The sequence below is a fragment of the Myotis daubentonii genome, chromosome 17 (assembly GCF_963259705.1).
Source record: "Myotis daubentonii chromosome 17, mMyoDau2.1, whole genome shotgun sequence".
In the NCBI taxonomy this organism is placed as follows: Eukaryota; Metazoa; Chordata; class Mammalia; order Chiroptera; family Vespertilionidae; genus Myotis; species Myotis daubentonii.
The window spans coordinates 16,163,038-16,188,298 of record NC_081856.1 but is presented as its reverse complement, the minus strand read 5'-3'; the positions used below and the strand labels follow the sequence as shown (position 1 = coordinate 16,188,298).

Below are 25,261 nucleotides of genomic sequence, written 5' to 3'. Positions count from 1 at the left end.
CTCTCCAGCTTTCGGAAGTTCATTTTGAGAAGAAGTTAAAGGATAGTAAGCAATGTATCTTATCACATATATCTTTGCCTAGGTTTTCTTAGCCTTGATTTCCTCCTATTATTGCCCATTTCTTTGTTTTCTTCTGTACTTCTGTTTTAAAAACTCAATTAAATCTTTAAAAATATTTCATTTCAATTTTTTTAGAAAAGAAAAAGCTATAAATCGATTGCTCACTTCTGTAACCTCCCTCCTCCCCCCTCCTCCCCCTCCCCACACACACAATAAATTCAATGAGCAAAGTATACAGGTAGATTTTTAAATGATCTTATCTAAAGTTTTTCCAGGTGGAGAAAAAGCCCTAAAAGATGGACAATCTGACACCTTTAAATATTAAAACACACACAGTTTACAGGTGTTAGCTTCTCATAAGGAAGATGAAATTTAAATGATGCAAGCTGGTTTAAAAAAATCTCTTCCTCTTTGTTCTATGCGGTGGAATTAAATGCATATACTCTCCTAATCAGCTTTCCTGACTAATTTCTCCTTCCTCCTACTAGTGCAAAACAACTCAACAAAAAATTTAATCTTCTAATGCATTGACATCTCGTGTTTCGTTAAAATCCTCTCCAAATTGTTCAACTGTACCCCCACTGAGATAATGGATGTGAAAGTTCTCAGAAGAGCATTCATTTCATTTCACAAACATGGACTGAGTGTTCATACTATTCTAGGCACTGCACTAGGTAGAAGCTTGAAGCATAATGATGTGCCAAAGAGATATTGTTCCTGCCGCCTCAGAGATTTAAACTCAGAGGAAAGCACTGATTCAGGACAAAAATGAAAGATTACAGGACAATATGTCAAGGGTTTTACATGGGAAAGGCAGGATGCTAGGAGATCACAGAGGAAGTCCACACAACTCAGATTTACAGGGTTGTGGAAACTTCCTGAGGATGGAGAAAAAACTCACCAGTGAACAGGAAATAGAAATGTGCTCCAGGCAGCCACAGGAGCCTCTGGGAAGGTAAGGGGTGGGAAGGAGAGAGAAAGAGAAAGAGAGAGAGAGAGAGAGAGAGAGAGAGAGAGAGAGAGAGAGAGAGAGAGAGAGAGAGAGAGAGAGAGAGATTGAGATTGGGATTGAAATTAAAGAACTGAAACAAAAATCAAACTGACCTGAATCTATAGAGGAAGAGTAGAGGTAAGACCGGGGGACGGGCAAACAATTCAATAAGAGAGTGATGTGACCAAATTTCCATTTAGATAGAGGACTCCAGCTCCAACGTGGCCAGGGTACTGGAGGCAAGTGAAGACTGAAAAAGGGAGCCCCCAGCCCAGAGGAGAATTCAGTAATTCAGGTCAGAAATATGGGTGGCCCAGATGTAGGTGGTGGGCACAGGGAGAGTTAATGTTATGAAGTGTCATTAGGAGGTGAAACCAGCTGCATAAGAAAGAAGGAGGAAGTCAAGCATGATGCTCAAGCCCACGGTTTGGCAACAGGGCAGATGATAATCCAAGGTATGAGATTTAGGAAGAAAGGATTATAGGGAAGAATGTAGGTGAGAATTCAGGCTCAGCTTTTGGACATATTGAACTTAAAGAGTCTGGGGCATTCATGTCCAAGAGACTGTTAGACTACCTTGTAGTTCAGGAAATAAATGTGGTTTGGAAATTGATACCATACATAACTTAAGAAATGGGTGTAATTAAAAACATGCAGTATGTGTAGAAGAGATGGGCAGAGATAGATAGGTGGGGTGTGAGAAGGAAAACCAAGGTCAATGTATGGCAGAGGGAAGAGTATGGAAAGAGAGTGATCAGTCACTTCAGATCAGCAAGAGCTAAATAAAAGGAAGATTGAATCCAAGAGTATTTTAGATTTAGAATCAAAGAGGCCTTTTGGTATATCTGGCCAAAGTATATATTTGAGAATTATTTGGGAGATAGATTGGTGGGATAAAAATGAGATGGCAGAAGGTGGAAGAACAAGCAGAGGTTAAAACTCTTAAAATGTTACTGATGACCCTGTAGTGGCCAAATCCAATTGTTTTTAAAATTGATTTTAGAGGGAGGAAGGGAGAGAGAAACATCGAACCCACAACCTGGGCATGTGCCCTGACTGGGAATTGAACCCACCACTTTTTGGTGCACAGGACAATGCTCCAATCAACAGCCACACCTGCCAGGGCTCCAATCATTACTTTTTACTCCTCAATCATATTTGATCTCTCCGTGGCTATGCTGACCACTCGCTCCTTTAAACCACGTACACATACATCCCTTTCTTCTGCTTCTCATCTTGTCACTCACACTATTCCTTCTCACTCTCTTTGGACATCTCTTCCTAAAACTTAAATATTAGTGTTCTCTATACTAGTGATACTCAAAGTGCTGATCTGGGACAAAATAAGAAGTTTGCATGTAGACATAAAGTAATGCAAGGCTTCCTTCATTGAGAATCTTGCTAAGATTAAAAGGAAAAAGTCAGCTAAAGTAAACAGTGGGTTTAGTGATGCAGTTGATTATATTCTGAGATAAATCCCTTGTGCTATCATGGACTAGTAAGAAATTATTAAGTGGACACGCAGCCAGTGGCTGGACAACATTTTTAATAGTAGTGCGCCAGTTTTCTCTATTGTCCTCGTATCTGGCTATGAGCTCTCAGTGGTTGGCAGTATTTGTAAGAGGGATTTCACTGATAAGCTCCAGGTTGATGATCTTAAAGCTTTACTTCCTTATCTCCTGACCTGACCATCACACTGTTTGCTACACCGCTCTAGGAGAATATTCCATGAACAGCACAACTGAACTTGCCCCAAACTGAATCCTCCTTCTCAATTAACAACCTTGATTAGTGGTACCAACATCTACCCAATGTTCCAAGCCCGATCAAATCAAGAGTAAATTCTGTGGTTTTCAGCTTAAATACTTTTGTTCTAATTCAGGCTCCCACCATCCCTTGCAACTGGCTGTTTCCGAGCTTGTCACTTAGAGCCTTTGAACAATTGTCTGTACCACCATGACTGAGAGCTTACAAACCCTTCAAAACTCCGAATATGGAACAGGAAGGACAGTCTCGATTTCAGGACACTGAACTAGGGACTCAACTGCCATTTTTCAAATCTTGATCTCACCACTTATTAGTAGTATCATTTGTGCAAGTGATTTGCCTTCGCTATGACCAGTTACATTATCTATGAAATGGGAATAAATAGGATCAAATAAAACTAATAGATAGTAAAGGTACTTAGAACCATGCATGGCACTGACAGCGCCATAATGTTAGCTGCCCTGAGAAACAGAAAAGTCCCACTGAGTTGCTCCCTGAGCACCTTACCTCTAACTGCTCTCTCCCCTTTGTGGTCAGCACTTGGGATAAACACACCAAACATTCTCAGTCCACTGCCATGTGCCAGGCTGTTTCACCACTTTGCACATTCTGTTCCTGTTCTTAGAAAGCCCTTTCTCAACTCAACTGCCTCCCCCGATTTGTAAAATTCCTTTGGGAATCTCTAAAGATCAAGTTCAAGTACCTTCCCTGTGAATTCTCCATTTAAATCTTGGTTCCTCCTTTGTAATTACATGTATCTCTATTATATGGTTAGACGGCTTTTGCAGATATTTATGTTCACAGTGGATAACATAGAATTTGATTGAGTTATTATGTCCATCATTCCCACTCCTGGAGGGAGGAACTGGTGGCATTCATTTTGTATCAAAAGCCAAAGGAGATGTTTTTTTTTTAAAAAAAATCAATGATTGGAGGAATGAGTGTTTCTCAAGTTTAGCTCTCACTCTAGCAAAGCTACGGAAGTGATCTAATTATTTGTACTAGCTAGTCAGAATATTTTCAAATGGAAAATAGCTGTGATTATTTTTAAACCTTACTAATGTTTATATATTAAACATAAATTAAAACTAATGTTTATATATTCAATCAAAAAATATTAAACTCTACACAAGATCATTAGAATTCTACATTTGTAAATGCTGCTAAATCATTCCTTCAATATTACAAAGAAAAACAGAGACTGCAACTCAGAAGATTCCATCTAGTTCCTCTTGGCTTCTCTAGTTCCCCTGAGCTCACAAGTTTTACTTGAGCCTTGGGTAAGTTACCTCCATATTTTTTAGTCCTCAGTCTCTTCGTTTGTCAAATTGAGGACAGCCTAGTTACTTAGCTTTAAAGTTCTATCACCTATAGGTGTGTAGTATTTACCAATCCTCCTAGGTGTTAGTTTTGGCCTCCCCCCTTTAAGTACTCATCAGCAGACTAAACTGTATAGAATACCTTGGACAACTCTAACCCTTAGAAACCATCAGAGTTCACTGTATATAATCCAAACTCCTTATCAGGTTTTATTTCTCATGCCTCCCTTAACATTTGTCTACTTTCTTATACATACTGCCAAATAGTTTTCAAAAGGATATTAATTTAAACGGTGTCATTTTTACCATAGCTTTACCCACTTTGGTTGTCATTGTTTTAAAGAAGTCATTGCTATTTATTAGGTGTCCAGTAGTATTGCATGCTTTTAATTTGGAGATCTTAGAGATGCTTGTAAATATGTGCTTGGAAATTATATTTTCTTCTCTGCACCGTCCAAATTCTTTGCCCAACTTTTAAATTCCTTTATTCATATATGTTTTCATTTCTTTTGCATATTTGCAGATACTTTTTCAAGCCTGATAGTTCCTCAAATTATGCTGATATCTCCTTAAAGTGTGCTTTCCTTCACAGAAGTTTTTGATTTTTATGTAGTCCTGCTGCACAGCATGGAGACCTGGTTGAAGATTCAGGGATAAGCTTCACATTTATTCTAAAAGTAGCAGGGAATTTCTGCTCTAACTTTACACTCTTGAGACTACATCTGCCAGGGGTAGATGTGAAGGAAGCAGGAAACAGGGCTCCTGCATGCTCCCTTCTCTGTGCTCTGGGAGGGCTCATTTCTCACTGAATTGAAAGACTCCTCACCCCAAAACAGAATTAAATAAACTGACTCTTCTCAGAGAGGACCCTCTTGTCCTTGTATGATGTTGGGTTGAGGCCAGGGCAGCTACTATCTCTGGCTGGATCCTGAGTCTACGCGAAGACAATATCAATTACAAAAGGAAGTGCCGAGCTTTGGGGGAAATTCTTTTAAAGATTACCAGAATCTATTAAACATGTTAATAAATAATTATATTCTATTTGCTGCTCTAGAGAACTCAGATAAAGAGAACACGGTATATTACTTCCCTAAAAACAGACTTATCATGGGCGATCCAAGATGTAAAGTCCAGGGGAGCATGAAGAAGATGCCAGACCGCAATCAACACCCAGACACCCCCAAACTTCGAGACTCTTAAAATCAACAAAAGTATATGCAACAGTCATCTCAAAAGGTGGCCTATCAAGTCTAAATCAGGAAGACTAAGAGAAAGCAAGCGGAGAGCCTAGTTCTGATTCAATGACAAGGATGTCATGGATCCCTCAGTATTCCCAAGGAAATAGATGCATCAAGCTTGATGCGACTGGCCAAGAGAACCCTATACACCCCTGGGGTATATTACTGTTCATAATTTTTGAAATTTGTTTGTTTTTAAGGGGAAAAAACTGATCTGTAAAGCTAAGTTAATTACTTTAAGGTAAATAAGTGAGATTGCATCTTACTCTAGGGATAGGTTGTATAATCAATGCACATGGTAAAAACCACATGTAATCACAATTACCCCAAAATTCAGTCAGCTGCACGGTGAGAGGCAAAGGCAGTGAAACCAACCTGTAGGACAGCAGGGTCACAGGCCATGGTGACACATGGGGCCAATTTGCCCACACTATTTAATTTAATTTTTTATTTTTGGTCTGTACACGCTAATGCAGTTCTCAGCAATTTTTTTTTAATGCAAAGAGTCAGATGGCAAATATCTTAGGCTTTGTTGGCCATATGATAACTGCTGTTATAGATCCAAAAAAACCACAGATAATATGTTATTGAAGGAGCATGGTTGTGTTTCAATATAACTTTATTTACAAAACAGATCTGTCTGATGAGAACATATAATTGTATTCATTAAAGTAACTGTATTTTGTGCAACTCTGTGGTGGCTATGAGGTTCAAGTATGTGACTGTCACCTGACTTCTCTGGGTGATACCACTTCTTCAAAAACGGTTGTAAGCATTAAATGTTAAAACTGTGTGGGAAAGATAGTAAGTGAAACATGGGCTGAACTAAGTAGAGAACAAGGTGCAAAACAAAGTACTATTATTTTGGAGTTGCTAATAAGTAGAACAGGAATTTACCATGTACCTTTTAGAAGGCCCTGTCCTGCTGGCCAGGGAGCTGAGCCATCATGAAATCAAAGTGCATTTACCTTGAACATGCCAACAAGGCAAGAAAAGGAAGGGTAAGATTTTGCTTTTCTCGTGAACACAGTAACTTGCCATGCAAGATAGAGATTCTCCTCGGGTGGATACGGTCACCTGACCCATATGTTCTAGGCACAGTTTTCTGTGCTCATCTCTAACAGAGCAGCTCAGGGCCGCCAGGAGTCACAAACATCACAGGAGACAGCCTGCCACCCTTTAAGACCAAGTCTACCCCCAGCCCCCGGCAAGCAACCTGGCTTCCCATTCTCTGAGCAAATGGAAGTTCCTACTCTACACTCTCAGTGCCAGATCCCCCCTACCAGGACTTCATTCCCTCTGCCCTCTTTCCCTTATATTATGACGGATGAATTTTCTGGGCTCCTAAGGCCAACCTCTCATCTGAGCACAAAATCACGGGTCCCTGTCCCCTACACCAGCCAGCATTCCCTTTCTTCTGGATCACCCTATGCTTACAGGCTAGATCTAGTTCTTGCCTAAAATATACCCGCGACTCTCTCTTGTTTCTGCTCCACTTCTCAATTGCCTTGTAGAAAAAACAACTAGAAGAACTGTGAATATTTGCTGCCTATACTTCCCCTCCTCTCATTCTCTTTAGAACCCACTTCAGCTATGTTATTTTCTCCAAAACACCAACGCTCCACTTTGTCAAGGTCATCAGTGATTTGCTGTCAAATCCAATGGTCCAGCCTCAATTTCCATTTTTTCTCAAACTTTCATCAGCGTTGCACACAGCCCATTACCCCTTCCTTCTGCAACACCGGCTCCCCCGGCCTCCGGGAGGCCTCCTCCTCAATGCAAGGTCCCGGGCTTGGTGGCTCTCACTCCTGCAGTGACACGTGCTGGCCTGATCATCTCATCCAGGCACAGAAGCTTTAAGTGCCACATGTGATGCCTCACAAATTGAGGTTCTACACCAGGGGTCCTCAAACTACGGCCCGCGGGCCACATGCAAATACAAATATTGTATCTGTTCCCGTTTTGGTTTTTTACTTCAAAATAAGGTATGTGCAGTGTGCATAGAAATTTGTTCATAGTTTTTTTTTAAACTATAGTCCGGCCCTCCAACGGTCTGAGGGACAGTGAACTGGCCCCCTGTTTAAAAAGTTTGAGGACCCCTGTCCTACACCATCCTATGGACATCAGACTCATCCAGCAAGTAACTCGCCATCTCGCCCTGGGGCTTCCAACAGGGATCTCAAACTTCACATGTGCTAAACAGAATCCTGCTTTCCTCAACTACCCCTTGTCTTCCTGCTGCTTTCCCACATTAACAAATGGCAAATGCACTTTTCCAGCTCTTTGGGCCAGATCTGTGGTGTCCTCCATGCTTCCTGCCTTCTCACTCCTCACGTTCAATCTAATGACAAATCCCGGTCACTCTCCTTTCTAACTCTCTCAATTCTGACCACTCTCACCACCTCCACGCCGAGCACTGACCTCGTTACCTGTCACCTGGACCCCTGGAATCATGTCCTATGTGATGGCCATGCTTCCCTTGTCCTGATACAGCTTACTCTCTGCCAACAACCAGACAGATTATTTTCCAATGTGTGACATTTTGTCACTTTTCTGCTTAAATATTTCTCCACCTCTCTCAAAATCACATCCCAAGCCCCTCGCCCCCCTCACCCACGTCTGCAGTGATCTGGCCTCCACAACCCTTCTCCTCACCCCTACTCTTCTCCTCTCCCACTGAGCTCCCACCTCTCCCCTTCTTGTCACCGGCTGAATCCACCAAGCACAGTCCCACCTCCAGGCTTTGGTGACTGCTGTTTCCTCTCCGGATACTCTTCCCCAGATATCATGGTGGGTCTCTGCTACAGTGCCGCCTGGCAGGCCACTCTTCTGGCAGTGAAAAGGACACAGACAGGTGGGCAGCCTCTGGGGGGCACCTGCCTGGACAGGCTGGCTGCCACCTTCTCCTGGAGGCTTGGGGCCAGAGGAAAGGACAGCCCAGGACCAAGCTTAGCCCCTGGATTACGGAACCTGCACTGACTCCAGAATGTGACCTAACCCACCTGCGGAGGGGGTGGATCTTGCCAATTCTGGTCCATGTCCACATCCTCCCTAACTTACAGGACAGAACATGGAAAGTTGAGCAGTTCAAAGTTCCTTGTGGTGGAGAGCATAATCTACAGTCAGACAGAAGGATCTGCATATATTTCAAAATGGGCCTGGTAACTTGTAATTTATATTATTATCTGAATCTTAGTTTTTTTCAACAGTAAAATGGGGACAGCACCATTGTGAAGATTACATAAGATAATGCATGGTAAAGTATTTTGTATAAACACGATAGTGTTGTCATGTTCAAAGTCACCTCTCTAGATGCAGTTACCTTATTCATAAAGATGATCATAAAGCGATCATCCAGTTCAAAAACTGCTTTCATCTGTGAAATTGATATGTAGTTTAAGCTTATTCTGCTGAAAAAATACCCTGTCATTAAGCCCATTTAAAAGGGTCCGTTTCTCTAGCCTTGAATGAATATCCCTTCCTTATCCTCTGTCCACCACTCATTCACATCTTTCAATGCTAAGGATAAATTTCACCTCCTTTGTTAGTTTTTTCTCCAAACACTTTACATAAGAAATTTCTATTCCTGCATCCTTCCTGGGCACTCTGCTACTTCTAGCATAACATTTTTCAAATCCGAGCCTCAGTAACTTGGCTGCTCATATAGTACAATGATCCTTGAAAACAGGGAGTAACCCTCCTGCTCTCTGAATCCCCACAGACCCCAACAGTACTTCCTAAGTGAGAGATGCTCCATGAACAGCTAACAAAATGGGGGAGAGCAACATCAAACCCATTGACATGTGGCAATAGAAGAAACCGCGTTTTCTGCCGTTCCTACAACCAGCAAATAGTGTAACGCCACTTAATAGCACAAATAAGGAAAAAGTCTCGTGAGAGATGTGCTTCCTCAGCAACCTCTAAGGATATCAAAGCCGAGCCGAGGGAGGTAATTAGCTGAACAAATGTACTGAAACAGACGCTTTAGGGAAAATACTAAATGGGAAACTGGAAAAGAAAGAGACTCTCCTGGCTGGCATGGCTCAGTGGTTGAACTTCGGCCTATGAACCAGAAAGTCACGGTTCTCTGAAATCAATAAAAGTATATTAAGAAAGAAAGAAAGAAAGGCTTCTCAGGGAAAAAAGTTCTGCAAATGCTTCAACGGAAATCATTTAAAATGTTGTCAGGGATGGAAAATAAACTGCAGAAGTTGAAAACAATGTCAGTGGTAGAGAAAATGAATTCTTACATTTGGGAGATATTTCATAATTGGCAACATGATTTTTATACAAATTAGCTAAATTGAAAATACTAATACGCCTATTAGGGCAGGTTTGGGGCTTTGAGCAGAGAGAAGATAGAGAGGTGTGTGCTCTTGGGACACTGTAATTATGAGAAGTTCTGTGCACATATTAACCAAAATGGTTACGGTTTTTGTACACATATTAAGCAAAATGGCGATGTTTACAAAATGATGGTTATAATGAATTATAATGCAATTTGCAAAGTAGGTGCTTCCTGGGCATGGTGTGCCTGTGGAATCTTCTCTCTGGCCCTTATTCTTGTGGAATAAAACATCTGAATTCTTATTTTATTTTCTGAGCAATTTATATCCTTCCTTTCTCCAAAAAGGGCTTAGGATAGATAATCCACCACAGATATATGAGATGACTACATAGCAATCTTCTAAACAATGAATGAGCGCAGTAGAAGACAAATTGGCTGGATCAGGGAAGATAACGCCAGGGGAAAGCATGGCCGGCAAAGGGTCTGCTTGCCCAGAGGTCTAGCTCACCCGGGCAAAGGCACCAACAGTTCTCATGGTGCATAAGATGAGACAAAGCAAGATCTCCCCGGAAACAGGTGCTCCTAGGAGAGAGGAGGCAGCCACACCTCAGAGGACTGCGGATGGAGAGGGTGCTGTGTGGAGCCAGGAACACAGCCTGATGGCAGAGAACACAGTGAGTTTCACAAGATGTTTACTTTTAAGGCTGACTCCATACTCAGTGCCTCAGAGCACAGAGCAATGGGGTCAGGCACCGAGCTCATTTTAGGGTAAAACTGAAACTAAAGGGACCATTACTTATCTTTCCGGCAGCTGACAGATGCTAGTTTCTCCTTGAGGTTTAAGCAGCAGTGCGGTAAGAAGAGGTTCTACTAACCAATCACCTGGAGAGGAGCTATACTTGGTTGCTGGGCGGAGTGGAGACCCCTAGCTTTAGGAGGCTAGCTATGCTGGAAACAGAAATGACACTGTCTTATAACAAGAGTTTGAATCGAGAAAGCGTCCCAGGCGGAAAGCCTTAGTTCTCAGAGCGGGTCTGACACATGCCTTGAAAAGCTACTTGGGATTCATGTAGACTTTACAAAGGGAGGGACCACCAAGCCCTCAGCACTGCATGCCACAGATGTGACTACGATAGTTTTACACCAGTTTTTTAAGTGGAAGCTATCTGTATTGTTTAAAAGAGGGGGAGAGGGGGCTTTGCAAGCCCTTGAATAAATTATTTAATTAAATTATATTAGGTTCACAGTGAGTATTACCTTATCAAAGGATAAAAGACTTAACATAAGGGAAGCTTGTTAGCTCTAAATCATCAGCCATAATAAACCAAAGGCAAGAAAACGTGTGACTAGTCTTACAGAGTTAACAAGAAGTCAGAGATTAATAAATATTAATTGAATTAATTTTAGAGAACTGCTTTGACTTTCTGTATTCCGTATCCATTACTTCCCTGCCACACAATCACTAACAGAGGTCGCCTAGGTAAATTCATTCCTCAGTCAAGGTCTAGTAACTAAATTAATAGAGCTTTATCATCCCTGGAGTACAGCCATTATTCACTCTCCAGTACGCCATGGGCAACCTCATAGGAACCTCTATCATCCTTCTTACACATTTTGACCTTTCGTGTAAATACCCCACGGTCATCCTATGTGAATCCATTCTGGCGACCTCACATTGGGGGCTGTAGTCTCTGAAACAACCACGATGCACAATGCACTATATAACTCAAGAGGGAGAATACATTGGCTTCCTGAGGCCAGGGATCTGCCTTTCCTGTCACCGCTATGTCCCTAGCACCAAGCACAGTGCCTGGCATATAGCAATTATTTATAAACTAGAGGCCTGGTGCACAAAATCCATGAAGGGGTAGGGTCCCTAGGCCTGGCCAGAGATCAGGGCCCGTCTGTGGGGTGACTGGTGGGGTGACTGGGGCTCCCGCTCACACCCACCTTGTCCTGGCGCTGCCTGTTCGCCAGCCCTGCCCACTGCCACTGCCACCAGTTGCCTTCCTCTGCAGGGCGACTGGCAGGGCGATTGGGGTGGGGTGGGGGGCTGCTGGCACACACCTTGGCTGGCCTGGTATCACCCGCTGATGGGGTCTGGCCCCCACCGCCACCTCTGGTCGGGGCCTGCAGGCTGGGGGCAGCTCCTGCGTTGAGTGTCTGCCCCCTGGTAGTCAGTGCGCATTATAGCGACCGGTTGTTCTGCCGTTCACTCAATTTGCATATTAGGGTTTTATATAGATAGATATGTATTGAATGCATAAACGAAAAAGATGAATATGTGAAGGCCTGGTACGTGTCAACTAGACATAACTTCTCACATTCATTCTATGTGTAAGAATGGTGTTGTCCACAGTTTACAGAAAACAGATATACCAACGTGCTAAGTGACTTGCCCAGAGTAAATCATAGGACGCAGGTTGGCCCAGCTCCAAGTCCCCTGCCACTACTCCAGTTTCTCTCACGGGTACTCTAAGGAAGCATGACTCCAAGGAAGCATGGTGCCCAAGCAACATTCATAGACATCCCCTGCAGGGGTGGGTGAATTCCCAGAATCCTACTGTATCAAAGCATCAGAAAAGACATAAGGAAAAGGAACCCTGATAACCTAAACCCAACAACTTGTGTCCCTAATGGATCCTTCTTTGCAACTCATCAGGGGACATCCATCTTCAGGAGACAGTGGTGCTGCCCAGGGCATAGCAGGTCATGCTGTCTCCCAAGGCTGCCACTCCAGAGTGCCATCCAGAGATGCCCCTGATGACACTTATAGGCTGTGCTGCTTTGGGAAAATGTAGTCCTTCTGGATTCCTTACTCATAATCGCTCAAGGGCAGGTCTTGGGCAAAAGAATTCAATGGTCACTTCTACCTTAAACTTCAAAGTTTCCCCATTGCCCAGGTGCTCAGAGTAAAGTTACTCAAGTGGACGTGAGAGCTGTCAATTTAAAATCAGCTATGTGCCAAATCTTTTCAAACCAGTTGTTTGAAAGTCAGAAACTATGTTCTCACAGAAGTAATGGTAGACATGGTTTCCAAACCAATTCATGATTATTAAGTTAGTTGATAATCCAGCAAATACTGCCCATACGGGGTGGGACAAAAGTAGGTTTACAGTTGTGAAGATATGAAACAGACTTTATTCTTGTATTTTGTATTAATTGTATTATTTTCCATAAGAGCAACTGTAAACCTACTTTTGCCCCACCCTGTATAAAATGTAAAGTATTAGAACATTGCACTCAAACATTAGCAGTTACCTAAAAGTGAAAAACAGTGAACTTTGTCTTAAATAGTACTACTGAAAAAAAATACAACTTGAATCTTATAAAATTGGTGAAGTTTCTGAAGGGGTCATATAAATATTTTCAAAAGCATTAGAAGGTGATCATACAGGGTTAAGAGGCCAACTTTCACTCTCATGTGGATGGCTGCCCTTTTCTTTGAGACAAGAACACCATTATCCCTACACTGAGTCATCAAGTATCAACGCATCCACCACGAGCTGGGAGTGGAGAAATAAAGAAGAAATGTTAGCAAAGTAGAGAATGAATTCCTTGGTGGGGAAGAGGAGGGAAACGCTAAAGAAATGCTGTGAAAAACTGCATCCAAAGCAGGTCCATGACAGGTAATTATTAAATAGGATGACGAGGGAGTGAGAGTAGAGCAGACTCAAGAAAATGGAAGATACAATTCAGGGAATATTTACAGTACAAGATAACCTTCACTATCCTACACACCACTCCTCTAGAATTTCGGACCTACGTATTTCAGCAGCAAATAGAGATCATTCACTTAACACATATTTAACTGAATCCCTCCTAATATATGCCTTTGCTGGCTGCTATGAATGACTAAAGAGAATGAATACCAGGTAGCTACTACATTTCACAGCTCATTTATTTACACTTTCATATGTCTGCTGTTTGAAACGTCAGACACAGTGGTATCAAGAATGGCGTGCTTTCCTGACCAAGAGCTCAGGTTTGCAGCCAAGCCTCTGGAGGTGAAGTCCCAGGGCTGTCATGGACCTCTCCTCAGCTTCCCCATCTGTGAAATGGGGACAGTGACGACCCTGCCTATCTTGCGGACCTGTGTGGGACTGAGCTAAGTTCACCAATGAGTGATGCTTAGGATAATGTCTGGAGCGTAGGAAGCACTCAAAAAAATTAGCCACTATTATACTTGTATATTATATCCAAACAAAAATACTTATTGAATTTTTCTCTATATATTGTTAAGTCAAAAAACTAGGGTATAGAATAGTACATATAGTATTCTACTTTAAGGAAACAAGTAATAAAAAGTTTATATACTTAAATGTGAAAAAAAATAGCCAGGGAAGGTGCTATGCATATGTTTATGTAAGCAAAGTACATCCTTGGAAGAATTCACAAGAAACTCTGCTGAAAGAAACGAGGTACCAAAGAGGAAGAGAATTTCATTCTTCTCTGTAAACCCTCATGTACTTTTGTCCCAGACTCATGTGTTAACATCCAGTAAATTTAAAAAAATATTCAGTAAACTTAAATTTTTTGTGGCTCTCAAGCAGGGGATAAAATTGGTAGACCTTAGTTCATCAATCCTACCTTGATTTAAAAGTTAATCCAAAACTCATCCACTAAACCATCCAATCCCAATTAGATGGAGGAAAGCCAAACACAGATAATTAGGTTCTCTTCCCAACCATCTTGAATTAAAAAACCAAATCAGTCAATGCTGAGGTCCTCCAAATTAAACACGGGAACATATTACACTCATTGTGTTGGCTGCATAAGACACTTAATACTTTGCAGAAACAATACATCAATTAGCTATTTAAAAAAAAATCAAAATAATAAATGTTTAGGAGAGTTAGTAAATTGATTTCATTAGCTCAAAATATACGCCTTTTTATTTTGATCATTTATGACATATACAAGTCATATGTTATATATAAGTATAAGAAAGAATTACATACTAGAATCCAAGTATATTAATTTGATGCTATAAGGCATCCTGACTTCTGGCTAACGAACTGAAAAAAAAAAATTACTCAACCCTGTCATGAGGCACAAAATGGGTAAATGCTAAAACACTGATTGTTTTACTTCTTGGAAATATAGTCCAGATTTCAAAGGTAAGGAAACTCGTTTTTATTGCTTTCTGACAATATAAAACAAAGAGTGGACTTTATTTCCAAGAACTTTATAATCTCATTAATCCTCTGGGGAGAGAAGAAAAGAAAGAAAACAAGCGCCACCAAGACAAACCAACTCAACAACCCCAAACAAACATCTGTTTTGTTTTCTCACGTCTTAATAGCCCGGCTATTTCAGATACAAATCTTTGTTTTGCTGACAAATGTTTCCAACATGTGAGTGCAAATGGTTTCACTGAAATAGTTTATTTTCGAGCTGGACAGATCGCAAACTTCTCCCAAGTCCAAGAGGCATCTGTGAAAATGAGCAAGTAGGGCCTAGAGATGGTCAAAACAGCTCACGCTGCACAGCGCAGGCCTCCAGGTGCCTGCTATTGCAAACCTCAGGATCGTTTCTACAGGGAAGACACAGGCGTGCTAGGTAGTGTAGATGTGGCCCAAATTCCTTGCATTTATAGGGAAGTCGCGGGCTGTTTAGTTTTTCAGCCTGTCGCACTGAATTCCTGTGAGAGCTCAGCATTCTCCAACTTTGCACAAGAATGTTCCCCTGTTTTCAGGCGCTCTGCTCTACTTTCGGGGGCCTTGGCAAGGATCAAAGAAGCAGAGGGAACAAATGGTTTCCCATGCATATTGAATTCCCTCTTATACTGACTTTTCCTCTGTCATTGAAATTCAATATTGGCAAGATTCCCGTACATCACCTTAACCAGTAAATCGTCTGCATGCAGTCAGAGCATGAAAAGGTACATTTCAACAGCAAGTTTTTGTAAGGAATTCAAATGAACTAATTGGATGAAAAATTAACCTTTCTATGGTATCTCCACTAAAACTCATTACTAATAAATAAAACTGCTTTTTATTTCACCATAACCTGAAATGTTTTATCATTTACTCTTTCTCTTTCTCTTTCTCTTCCCCTTCCTCTCTCTCTCTCTCTCTCTCTCTCTCTCTCTCTCTCTCTCTCTCTCTCTCTCTCTCTCTCTCCCTTCCCTCCCCATGCTTTGTATTATTTAAAAATTCAATTTTATATTTTGTAAGAATTTGGCCTCAAAATTCTTGATTAACTTAATGCTGCCTAACATTTACTGAGCATTTAATAGCTATGTGTCAAGTTTCCCTCATCTGTAAAATGGGAACAGATAGTACCTACCTCATGGGTATGTAATAAGATTGCACGGAATGTAACATAGCCTCTAAACACAATCATTGTATTTTTTCTAAGGATGACGACGATGATGATGATGATACTGTCCTAATTATTATGCAATGTTCCAAGAGATTTGTTAAGAAATATGTTCTCAAGCCAAATTATTTAAATGTAGTACAGTAACTGAATTACAAGTGAGTGTTCATATTTTGATTATACATATATGAGTCATAGGATACAATATATATTTTTAAATGGCTTAGGCACTCTTTTTAGAAAAAAATTCTTTCATGACAATTACTTTCACGTGGTAAAATTATTTTTTATCACTCTTTTGAAAAGAGGTTTATTTAGTTATGTTTGTAATAACCTGCCTTAAGATTTTAGGGTTGAGTACAAGGAAATAACATACTCTTTAAACATCAGTGGCTAAGAGATGATAAGTTATGTTTAGATATTAGCACAAAAGTAAAATATCCTATAATGGTATTTTTCTTTTTTAAATGTTTATATGTCTTTAAACATAGAAAACAATCATAGATTTTGTAAAGAAGAATTATAAACACACAGAATGCAATATACAGATGATATATTATAGAATTGTACACATAAAACCTATATAATTTTATTAACCAATGTCATCCCAACAAATTTAATTACTTTTAAAAAAGAAATTTAAAATAAATTTTTGTTTTGAAAATTTGAAAAAATTTTAAAATGATGGCCATCATTTAAAAATTAAAATAATTATGCATTTAATTTGGATATTGCTTTACAGTCTTAGATTTAAATAAGAAAAGAAAAAAGAGTTGATTCTGACCAAAATTTTCTATTTTAGATAGTGGGATTTGAATGTAACATGAAATTCTCAGGAACTAATCACATTCTCTAACAATACAAGGTCATTTAATTGGGAAAATATTAATAACTGGGCTATTGTCATAAATTATATATACTGTACATCATCAAATTTCTAAGATTTTTCCAATAAATGTTTATAAATTTATACCTCTTTAAAAGGGAATGTTTCAATGATAATGAAAATATTTCAAAATAAATGAAAATGAAAAAAAATTACCTATCAAATTCTGTGGGATGCAACAAATCCAGTGCTTAGGATTTTAAAGCATTAAATGCACATATTAGAAAAAAAAATAAAATTAATACACTAAGTTTCAAGCCTTAGAAAACTAGAAAAAGAAAAGCAAATTAAATAAAAAGTAACCAGAAGAAATAATAAAAAGCAGAAAATTCAATAAAATTGAGATAAGAAAAACAATAGAGAAAAATCAATGAAACAAAAAGTTGGCTCTTTTACAAGATCAATAAAATTTATAAACCTGTAGCTAGGCTAACCAATACAAAAGGAAGACATGAATATTAATATTGAAATGGAAAGGGCCATCAATCAGTAGCAATCCCATAGACACTGAAAGACTAATAAAGGAATATTATGGAGCAATTCTCATTTTATAACATAGATGATAAGGACCATTCCTGGAAAGACAATCTACTAGGACTCACACAAGGAGAAACATATAATCTGGATACCAGTAGGCCTAATCTATTAAATCAATACTTAACTTTCCAAAACATAAAGGACTAGGCCTAACGGGGTTCACTGGGGATTTCTACTAAATATTTAGTGAACAAATAATACAAATTTTCTACCATCTGTTCCAAAAAACAGAAGCAGAGGAAACATTTCTTAATTTAGTTTATGTGGTCAGCATTACCCCAATAGCAAAACCAGAAAAATACATTACAAGAAATGATAATTACAGACCAATATCTCTCATGAACACAGATGCAAATATCCTTAATATAGTATTAGCAGAATGAAACCCAACAATGTATAAGAAGAACTATACACCATGATCAGGTGGGATTTATTCCAAGTATGAAAAGCTGGCTCAACATTTGAACATCAGTTAATGTAATTCATCACGTCAATAGGCTAAAGAAGAAAAATCATATGATCATATCACCTGATGTAGAAAAGGCATTCTTGATATGAACTCTCAGCAAACTAGGACTAGAGGGAACTTCCTTAAGTTGATTAAAAAACAAAAACAAAAACAAAAAACACAAAAAAAAAACCCCAACCCTAACCGGTTTGGCTCAGTAGATAGAGCGTCGGCCTGCAGACTGAAGGGTCTCAGGTTCGATTCTGGTCAAGGGCATGTACTTTGGTTGCGGGCACATCCCCAGTGGGGAGTGTGCAGGAGGCAGCTGATCGATGTTTCTCTCTCATCAATGTTTCTAACTCTCTATCCCTCTCCCTTCCTCTCTGTAAAAAAAAAAAAATCAATAAAATATGTTTAAAATAAATAAATAAATAAATAGATAGATAGATAGATAGATAGATAAATTATATTTTTTAAAAAATCTACAAAGAACCTCCAGCTAACATCATACCTAATGGTGAAAAATTCGACATTTCCTCCCTAAGATCAGGAATAAGGTAAGGATGCCACTTCCATGTGACGTTGTATAGAAAGCCCCAGCTAATGCAATTAGACAAGAAAGGAAAGAAAAGGTATTCGGACTTGGAAAAAGGCATAAAACTGTCTTTGTTCACAGAGGGCATGATTGTCTATGTAAAAAATACCAAAGAATCAACAACAACAACAAACCTCCTGGAACCAATAAGTTATCACAGAAAGGTTGCAGAGTATAAGGATAATACACAAAAGTCAATTACAACTTTCCCATATACCTGCAATGAATCAGTTGGAATTTGAAATTAAAAACACATTTACATTAGTATATAAGAGAAATATATATCCAAAAAATAAATACAAAATCCATATAAGGAAAACTATGACACTGATGAGAAAAATAAAAATCTAAGTTAATGGAGAAATGTTCAATCTACATGGGCAGGAAGATTCAGTATTGTCAATATTCAATATTGTCAGTTCTTCCCAACTTGCTGTACAGATTCAATGCCATTTCAATAAAAATCCCAGTTTCTTGGTGGAGATTGATAAGCTGATGCAAAAGACCCACAGTAGCCAACACAATATTGAAGAAGGACTGGCACTACTCAACTTAAAGACTTACTGTGAAGATGCAGTAATCAAGACAGTGTAGTACTGGCGAAAGAATAGATATAGATCAAGGCAACAGAACAGAGAGCTGAGAAATAGACCCACACAAGTATCGTCCACTGATCTTTGAAAAAGGAGTAAAGGCACTTTAATGGAGCAAAAATAGGCTTTTCAACAAGTGAGGCTATGACAACTGGGTATCTACATGCCAAAAGTGAATCTGGACACTCACCTTACACTTTTCACAAAAATTAACTCAAAATGGATCAGAGACCTACATGTAAAATGCAAAAACCATGACATTTCTAGATCATAATGTAGGAGGAAACCTACGGCACGGCAATACGTGTTTTAGATACAAACCAAAAGCATGTTTCATGAAAGAAACTATTCATGTTACACTTCAAATTAAAGCCTTCTGCTCCACAAAAGATACTGTTAAGAGAATGGTAAGAAAAGCCACAGAGTGGGAGAAAGTAGTTGCAAAATGCATATCTGATAAAGGACCTGTATCCAAAATATACTAAGAACTCTTAAAACTCAACAATAAGAAAACAAATAACCTGATTAAAAAGTGGGCAAAAGGTCTGAAAAGACACCTCACCAAAGAAGATAGATGGCAAATAAGCATATGAAAAGATACTCATCATCATATTTCATTAGGGAAATGCAAATTCAAACAACTCGATGCTATTCCACACCCATGAGCATGGCCAAAATGTGACACAGTGACACCATCAAATGCTGGCAAGGATGTGGAACAAGAGGAGCTCTCCTTCTTCCGCAGGTGGGAACGCAAAATGGTGCAGCCGCTTTAGAAGACAATTTGGCAGTTTCTTATAAAACAGAACGTACTATTACCATACAATCCACCAATCACACTCCTAGGTATTTACCCGAACTTATGTCCATACAAAAACCTGCACACCAATATTTTTAGTAGCTTTATATATAACTAGAGGCCCAGCGCACAAAATCGTGTGGGTCGGGTCCCTAGGCCTAGCCTCCATCTTCTGCCCGTTCGCCAGTCCCCAGGCTGAACGCCGCCTCTGCCTCTGCCACCAGGCTGTCAGGCTGTTGGGATCACCAGCTCATCCCCGGCTGCTTGGGGGCTCAGGCTTGTGAGAAAGCGGGCGCTGGCGACTTCACCTCCATGTGCCCATGTGCGTGTGCGCTGGGCTGGCTGCTGATGGAACGCACTGCCCGCTTAGGCCGCTCACGCTGCCACCACCGCTGCCGCTGGGGCTTGAGGTGCTGACGGAAACTGGGGGCTCGCCTGTGACCTACCCGCCCTGGTGTGAGCGGCCCCGAGCAGACAACGTGTTCCATCAGTGGCCAGCCCGGTGCACACGCATGGAGGTGAAGTCACTGGCGCCTGCTTTCCCGCAGGCCTGAGCCCCTGAGCAGCTGGGGATGAGCTGGTAATCCCACAGCCTGACAGCCAGCCCGGTCCTCCCGCCACCCACCCCAATTCCCCCATTCACCATCACTGATCCATCGGAGCCTGCAGGCCAGGGGCAGGGACCAAGAGGTCAGCCGTTCGGCCCGCTCACCAGTCCCCAGTCCCACCCCACCCGCTCATGGGCTGCGGGAGGAGGGGCAGGGAGGGACCCAGAGGTGGTCAATGCTACCTCATGGTGACCGGTCGTTTGGTCATCCTGGTCGTCATGGACACTGCCTTTATATATATATAGATTGTCCAAATTGGAAACAACCAAAATATCCTTCAGTTGGGAGGTGGAGGCAGGCATTTCTAGTTGGAAAGTAAGCATGACTTTCTTGAACCTAATAAATAAATGAAAATGTTGCTGAATGAGCCCTGGCTGTTTTGGCTCAGTGGCTAGAGTGTCAGCCTGAAGACTGAAGGGTCTTGGGTTTGATTCCAGTCAAGGGCACATGCCTGGGTTGCAGGCCCAGTCCCAAACCTGTAGGAGGTAGCCAATCAATAATTCTCTCTCATCATTGATATTTCTATCTTCTCTCTCTCCTGATTCTCTATCATCATTGATGTTTCTATCTCTTCCCTTTCCTGTCCTCTCTGATATCAATAAAATATATATTTAAAAAATAAATAAAGTAAAATGTTGCTGAATGATAAACCTCACTGTATTTCTCAAGGTAGACAGGTTCTTACATATTTTCAGATGATGTAAATTTTATTTTATTAAGATAGTCCAAACATAGCTATCAAACACATTTTTAAGTGAATGCAAAAGTTTTGAAAGTTGCTAAGAAACTAGGTCTTAAAAGTTCTCATTACAAGAAAAAAAATATTTGTAACTATGTGTAATCCTGGATGTTAACTAGATTGTGATCATTTCACAGTCTATGCAAATATCAAATCATCATGCCGTATACAGAAAGCTAATGTTATATGTCAATTACATATCAATAAAAAATAAACAAAAATGAATGCAAATGCATTGTTTTTATTTTTTAAAATGAATTAAATATTTGAGATTAAACTTTCATATGCGTTATGTAATTTTAATGTATTAGACTTGCCTTTCCAAAGGAGAAGATAGCTTTCAGATTTAGTTATAAACACAGTACAATAATTTTTGAGCTTAAGATTCATGAGTAGGTTCACATTTATAAGTAACACTGCATAATGTCATGTACTTAAAAGATACTTATTCTTCATATAGCTTTAAAAATGCACAGTAAAATAAACAAATGAGTCCTTACATGTTTGCCCTGAAGGTTATCTTTATATGTTCATTCTGACATAATGATTCTGTGAACAATACAATAACAGATACCATAAGCATGTATTTATCTGTAGTGCACAATTCCATGAAACTGAAAGACAGCATTCTGGTTATACATAAGATCAGCTAATGGCTAGAGTCTAACTTTCCAGCATTAGAAAATACTGACTTTAAAGCCACTAAACGGGTAAAAATAAAAGAAAAAACACGAAATTATTTCAACAAAAATAAACATTATTTCAACTATTTTTATCTCTATCTTAAAACAAAGACATTAGGTTATGTGTAATAAATATCTCCTTCTAATTCTTTAATAAATTACTGTACTTTAACAACAAAACTTCCTTTTAATCAAGAAGGACAAGTCTGCAACTCTATATATGATTAGTAAGAAAGGAAGGTTAGTGCCAAAAAACTGAGGCTTACCGCAAATGTAAAAAACCCCAGACTAAATATTCCTTGAATTTTTTAAAGTAATCCACATTTCTTTTTCAATGTGGAAACTCACTGAACTTTCCACTTCTAACTATGCAACACAAGAAAGGCTAAATCATACACATTCATTTCAGTGGGAAGTGGTAAATAAAAAAAATCTGAAAAATATTATTTCTCCCCAGTTCAATTAATTCCTATTCTATAGCCATAAAGATACTGAAATTGAAATAAATACCTAAAACACGAAGAGTTTATTAACATAAAAGTTAAAATAGATTATTCAATCTTAAAATCATATTATACCTTTAGAAAGTGATAATTCTGCATTGTTTCCCTAGTGGCATGGTTTTGTGCTGAGTCATGCCCACCCTTTTCATGACATTCCTTTCATAAATAAGATTCACTTAAAACAGTGTCTAATTTCAGAGACAAACTCATGATATGACTAAATTGTTTTTCCTATAAAGCTCTAATCAACCTTAATTTAAAACGCATAATTAAGTCTCCACCAGATTGTTTTACTAGTATACTGTACTTTTCACAAACCAAAATGCCATGAATTGAGTATAATTCTTCTGCCTTCTCCTTTTCTCATCCTGTTATCTCACAGATCCTAAAGACTTTTTCTATTACTCATTCACACAGCTATCTGCATTACAAGATTTCAAGACGACTTTTAGTCCTCAAGTTCTTACATGACCCAGGGGGTTCATGTGAAACCACAAGAGTTCCCTAAATTTGGAACAAGCCCTTATCTTCCCTCATGAAGTTTATGAAAGTAGGGTAGAAAATTCTACAATAATAGCTACATTAAATTCAATACCTTTTATAACAAAGTTTATCCTGAGTGAGATTATATAGATGTGGAATCTAATTAAAAGACAGAAGAGACATGTATACGAGGCTCTATGAAAACTATATTTACACATGTGACGTGGGTGAAGAATATCCAACTAGATTTTTTAAAAAATAAAGGTAAACGAAATGTGATCAAAGATAAAAATGTTTAGAGTTGGGATGTGCATCAGAAATGAATATTTGCAGTGAGCTGGAACACAGTTTAGGAATGATTTAACTGCTTACTCTGGAATAAACCGCGTTGGCATGCATTTAAGAGAAAAGGTAGAACACAAAATGTAAAGCTATTTTTTTTGGCGGGGGGGAGGGGTTGCCTGCTAACATCTACAGAATAAACCAATAGTCAAAATTTAAGTTAGCATCTGTTACCTAAAACTTTTTTTTTATGAATAGGATAACCACCCGGAATTAACCTCTGATCAAAATATCATAAAAGTGAGTCTTTCCATATAAGACCATTTCACCTGACTGGTAGCAACACAGTGGGCGTCGGCTCCATGAATAAAAGGCAAAGGAAGAACCCCCTCAGACTCTTGGCAGGGAAGAGCTCACTCATAATCATGAAAGGAGAGGTTATGTTAAAACAGTGTTAACGCGAGCATGAAGAAGTATCAAAACCATAGCAGGAAAACTTCCACGGGAGGAAGGGGCCCGTCAAGGCTGCGCAGAGGCATGGAAAATGCCTTAGACACACTGCTACCCATTTCACAGCCTGCATGAGTGGGAAAGGATCAGCCAGGGAATCACCTTCCCATCACCAGCCCTCTCATGCTATTTGATTTCTTTATCATCATTAAATATTTAATGTTTTTCAACATTAAATTCAAGGTGACGGCACTTGTTTTCATTTTTAATGTCAGCAAATTACTTATAATTATAGTTAAGAATTATAACTATTTATAATCATGCATGTAAAAAGCTATATAAGTCTTGAAAATCGCATATTTATAATTAAATGAAATCTTTTCATGTGCTTTTGAAGTTCACATGGTTTATTTTTATTTGTTTAAATATTTTAGTATAAAGCCAATGCCATGCTCATGCTGCTTGATTTGTCTGTAGGCTTGCCCAAATTTGCCAAAACCCTGCAACCACTGCATGAATATATGACAGTAGAAAAATGCATTTAAACCACAAGAAATACAGCCTGCAGAGCCAACAAAATGAGCATAATTACCTGCTGCGGGATCTGTAACTGCCTGGCTGGTGATGCCAGATGGTGGTTCTTGAAGCTGGTAGGTGGCATTTGTCGAAGGTGTGGTGGGGCTGGTGTTGCTGCTCGTCATGTAATGCGCTGGATACGGTGAGCTGTTATAATACTGTGCGTACTGGCCCTGGCCGAAGCTGGGGTAAGACGGATAGTCCTAGCAAATCAAACCACACAAGAATCATCTGTCAGAACGTATGGCTGCTTATTTCTTATATTGCAAATAAATCTGTATTTCTGAGTTTACTTAGGAACACACAAAGCACCGTTGACTGAAGTGCTCAGACTTACAAATGAGTTTTATGTAAGACCAGAACACTCTTCACATTTCTTCTATGTGCCATGATGCATTACTAAGTAAAATTAAACCAACCCCAAAACCAAACAACGCACCATGTCAGACTATTAAAGAGATATTAAAAGAAGAAAAAAACTATTAAAAGGCTTAGAAAAGCTCTCACTTATAGTGTCCTATAAACAGATCTTCTTTTTTCATATAAAGAAGTCATCTGTGCATTTTTAAAATTTCAGAAGTTAAATTAGCTTTTAAAATTACCTGCTGTGAACTGTTAAATCCAGAGGAATTTGTGAGTGAATTATTTCCTGTATATAATCCTGATGATGTTGTAAAACTGCTACCTGAAACAAAATGAAAAGAAATAGGCTGACTAAGCTTCGTAGAATCACATGCCGACAGCAAATTATCACTTAGACAAAGCAGGATTGGAGTTCACTGCAAATGCATTTGGTTTCTCTTCAGAACCAGAATCCATTGCCATGGCTAAAACTGCATTTTCTTAAAATGGTTGACAATTTTAGTTTTACCAGATTACAAAGAACTAAAATGTAAGGAGGTTTAAATTTGTGATGAATAAATAAGCCATGTAAACTATTGATGAAATTATACATTTGTGCAAAACTACTAGACACTGAGCTTTCCATTTCAATTAGCAAAACACAACAGGATTTTCCCCATTTTACATTAAGTATGCTTAGTAAAATGATGGAACAAGATTAGGTGACCTTAGAGTTCCTGCAAGCCCAAA

At 39.3% G+C, this 25,261-nt stretch overlaps 1 protein-coding gene across 14 annotated transcripts in view; it reads right to left on the bottom strand.

Moving 5' to 3' along the window:
* Window positions 1-25,261, bottom strand: part of EYA1 (EYA transcriptional coactivator and phosphatase 1) — a 302,957-nt gene that overhangs the window by 71,507 nt on the left and 206,189 nt on the right. For all 14 annotated transcript variants that reach the window (XM_059672901.1, XM_059672898.1, XM_059672900.1 and 11 more), the window contains 2 exons: window positions 24,772-24,854; window positions 24,186-24,372 (listed from right to left, as the gene is read on the bottom strand). In XM_059672901.1, coding sequence (XP_059528884.1) covers window positions 24,186-24,372; window positions 24,772-24,854 — 270 coding nt within the window. The remainder of the gene's footprint in view (window positions 1-24,185; window positions 24,373-24,771; window positions 24,855-25,261) is intronic.